General features: G+C 40.2%; 1 protein-coding gene across 1 annotated transcript in view; it reads left to right on the top strand.

Annotated features, from left to right (window-relative positions):
• LOC105556301 (piggyBac transposable element-derived protein 4-like) overlaps positions 1–4142 on the top strand; it is a 5885-nt gene extending 1743 nt beyond the window's left edge. Inside the window, exon 2 of the mRNA XM_012003385.1 lies at positions 2573–4142. Within this exon, the coding sequence (XP_011858775.1) occupies positions 2573–4142 (1570 nt within the window). The remainder of the gene's footprint in view (positions 1–2572) is intronic.
• Positions 4143–4416: the final 274 nt, after the last annotated feature.

Here is a 4416-nt window from a genome sequence, read left to right as displayed (position 1 = left end):
GTGGCGAGATGTGACCGCACGGCGATCGATATTGCCAGGCGAGGGATGGGGACGCGAGACGCGGGAGCGGCAACGTAAGCTCGCCGGCAACGGCGCGCTGTCCCCCCCCCCCCCCGCCTGGCAATATCGATCGCCGTGCGGTCACATCTTGCCACGCGCTCGAATTGGACAGTGGGCAGGGCAAAGACGACGATTTTTGATAATTAATTACTCGTTAACTATTGCGAAAATTGCAAATGGTTCAGGACTTTTCTGTTCATCTCGATCCGTTCTACCTTCTCACGAGCTCTGGCACAAATGTTGTGACTCACCCTGTATATGATAAAGTAATTAAATACACCTGATATGCCTTTGTTGATTCTCCTAAGTGTTTATGTCTTAATGACACTAGAGTCGTACATTCTATACGCCAACCTTTCGTTTAGTCTTCTTTCGCCTTTCGAACGGATCGTGTTTATCGGACAAATGAGAAATATTTCAAGCGCTACTTTCACTGCATGGCTTGATTGCGTGTCTTTTTGCGTTTTTGACCAAAAATATGACGAAATGTAATACTAACTGCCTTGCAACACAGTATTACTGTTACACGGACTGTTTAACCAACAGAATGAACATAAGAAACATGTAAGTCTTATTGCAAAAACCTTTTAAACCCACTGTCTAAATGTGTTGATTAATTTGTTGTAATCCAACTTTAGATTTACGACATGCTACGACACCGTTCAGAAACAATGCGATGTACACACATATGAAATGATAGTTAGAATTATGACTTACTAGGTGGGGTGAAAAGTAACCTCCTTGACCGCCAGAATGCGCTGCAATCGCAAAAAAAATTATGGTGCCTTATAGTCCATTCATATTTAGGCAGACATGTCAAATTTCAGCGTGATACAGCCATTTGTTTTGTTTTGACAGCCGATTTTTGTTGACGTGTTTGGCATCATGTTGAGTATGGAAAAAAACGATTTTCGTTCTCTCATAAAACATTATTTTTTGAGAGGCAAAACGGCGAAGGAAACAAAAGAAAAGTTGGATAAATATTATGGGGCTAGTGCTCCTTCAGATTACACCGTGAAATATTGGTTTCGAGAGTTTCGTGTTGGCCGAAACTCCACTGCCGATGAAGTCCGCAGCGCGGCAGGCCCTCCGATGCGGTTACACAGGACAATGTCAAAAAAATAGTAATCCTTGTGGCATCTTCGAGCTCGCGCACCTTCACTTTCCGGTCGGCCAACACCATTTCATGTATTTTTTTGACATTGTCCTGTGTAACCGCATCGGAGGGCCTGCCGCGCTGCGGACTTCATCGGCAGTGGAGTTTCGGCCAACACGAAACTCTCGAAACCAATATTTCACGGTGTAATCTGAAGGAGCACTAGCATAATATTTATCCAACTTTTCTTTTGTTTCCTTCGCCGTTTTGCCTCTCAAAAAATAATGTTTTATGAGAGAACGAAAATCGTTTTTTTCCATACTCAACATGATGCCAAACACGTCAACAAAAATCGGCTGTCAAAACAAAACAAATGGCTGTATCGCGCTGAAATTTGACATGTCTGCCTAAATATGAATGGACTATAAGGCACCATAATTTTTTTTGCGATTGCAGTGCATTCTGGCGGTCAAGGAGGTTACTTTTCACCCCACCTAGTAGGTACCGAAATTTCACTTATTTGTTAATCTGCCTCTGGTTTCTTTCTAATTTTAGGAACTGTACATTAATGTAATTGGATTTATGGCTTTGGATTACTCTATGCACTAGAAAAGGGCTAAAATCCATGGCCGAAACGTCGTGTTAATTGAACACGTAAAAAACTTACCTTTTTTAAAAAAAAGGTAAAAAGCCCCAAGTATAAGCTCCAATTCAATCGAATATATTTTGTTACTCTATCTTTTTTGCAAAAGTATATTCTCTACCAAAATATCTTCTCTACAAAACTATCTTCTCTACAAAAGTAATGATATCAACAAATTGCGCCAAATATAACAACGGATATTTATACAAACTAGTTGCTTTAGTATTAGTTTTTGATTAAAAAATGTTATATTTCTTAAAAAATCAAACTAAAGATTTTATTGGCAAAAATAATGGAGTTAACCCTGGAACGGGACTCGTGGGTCATTCGTGTCCTCGGTGTTTTGAAAATGTGAATTCCTGGGAAAACAGTTAGGCTCGGGCTCTTTGTTTTGGTATGTAAAAAAAGTTTGGGGTGGGGATGGAATGTGGCCGCAAGCGCGCCGGAATCCACCAGTGTACCTACGACTGGCAGCGAGAACAAATCTCCGAAAGACACGAGTGACCCATGAGTCCTACTAACGTATGTAAAATCCGTTTAAAAAAAGTTGTTTTTTTTACAAATATGTTTCTTAACTTGCAATATAAATGTTTTTAAAGGTTTGAAGTCGATAAATGCAAAAATGAGTGTAAGAAGTGCAGAAGAGATTAGGTTGTCGCTTTTTCGTCGCCAACCTGTCGATTATTTCGGAGGGGAAGACTCAAATGAGGAAGATTTCGTTGAAGAGGAGGAGCACCACACTCGGAAGAAGAGTGCAACGATTTTTCCGACAGCTCCGACGATGAAGCTGACTCCGATGAAGAAGCCGAATCAGAGCAGCCTGCTGACGAGTCTACACTACCTGGCCGCAGGAGGTCCTTTGTTCGTGGAAAGAATGGTTACAAGTGGTCTACTAAACCTGCTAAAACTCGAGGACGACCTTCTAAGCTGATAATACACTTACCAGGTCCCATCAAAGAGGCATTAAACGCCCGAAAGCCTATTGATGTATGGAGTTTACTTTTCACTGACGAAATGCTCGAGAATATTGTGCTCCACACTAATGAAGAAATTCAACGTCGCACTGACAATGTGGTACCGTGTACTTACAATGGAAAATTAGACTTGGTCGAATTGAAAGCTTTTATAGGTGTACTATCTTTTGCGGGGGTTCGTAAACAAAATAAGGTAACTCTGGACAAAATGTGGTCTTTGGAATTCGGTAACAATTTTTACATGAGTGTCATGTCAGCTAAACGTTTTCAATTCATCGGAACAGTGTTGAGATTCGATGATAAAGAAACCCACAATGAAAGAAAGGCAACTGACAGGCTAGCCCCGATAAGAGATTTGTGGGAGACTTTCATCTCCAAATGTCGCGGTTATTATACTCCGTCGAACAATGTGACTATTGACGAACAATTGCTAGGGTTTCGCGGGAATTTTGGCGCGAGAGCGTATATCAAGAGTAAACCAGCTCGTTATGGTTTAAAAATCATTAGCATGAATGACGCTAAGACTCATTACATGTATAACGCCATTCCATATACTGGTCGAGTAACTCCTGATAGAAATGAACTATTACCCGAGTATTACGCTCGCGTTTTATGTGAGCCAATTTATCATACGAACCGTACCGTAACCTTCGATAATTGGTTTACCACCATCAGAATTTGTGCGAAAATGCGCTTCGAACTTAATACCATAGGGACAATCCGAAAAAATAAACCTCAAATTCCTTCATCATATGTAAGACCAGCGCCGATCGGACTTGCACGTTATGCGTATAACAGGAACGAAAATATTACCCTCGTATCATTTTGCCCGAAAAAAAATAGAGTCGATCTTCTCGTGTCAACTTTGCATAACAACGGTGTAACTGGCGAATCTGGTAAGCCAGAAATTATCGAATATTATAACAAGACCAAAGGCGGAGTGGACACCTTCGATCAAATGATAACGTTGAGAAGTTGTGCTAGAAAAACAAACCGATGGCCGATGCGATTCTTCTTCGGCATGTTAGATCAGGCCGGCGTAAATTCCGCAATTTTGTACAATTTTCTTCAACACCACGATGGCTTAAGCAGGTCAGATTTCTTAAACGCACTGTGTATCGCTCTCGTTTGGCAGCACTTACAGCGCCGTGCTACCCTCTCGGGGCTTCATAAACATGTGAAATCCAATATATTGTGTATATTGGATAAAAGGAATGAGCCTGTCGAAAATAGCGACAGAATGCCAAAAAGAAAAAGGTGTCACTTCTGCCCAACCAAAACAGTCAGGAAAACATTCTTCTGCTGTTACAAATGCAAAGAACCGGTTTGTGACGATCATCGACTTACGTGCTGTCCAGAATGCTCGTAAAAATTATGTTATTAATTATGTAATTTTATGTTAACTTCATAAATGCCAATACTTGACAACTTACCTAGAGTTTTTCATTTTAATCATCCATATCTTATATTTTTCAGTATTAGGTTCCATAAGCCACCATTAGAAAATAAGCGATATTCAACTCTCAAAATAAATACCGTTTTTTAAAAACTGGAACTTTCCTATATTTTTTTCTTAAAGTACCTACCCTTAAGTAAAAAGTCTTAGCAGGATTTTTTTAATAAACTAATTAACAAACGTTATG

This window comes from Vollenhovia emeryi, unplaced genomic scaffold (assembly GCF_000949405.1).
Source record: "Vollenhovia emeryi isolate VEMERY1.0 unplaced genomic scaffold, V.emery_V1.0 DF940129.1, whole genome shotgun sequence".
NCBI classification, from domain to species: domain Eukaryota; kingdom Metazoa; phylum Arthropoda; class Insecta; order Hymenoptera; family Formicidae; genus Vollenhovia; species Vollenhovia emeryi.
Note: the sequence above shows the minus strand (reverse complement) of the source record. Positions and strands in the feature narration are given on the sequence as shown.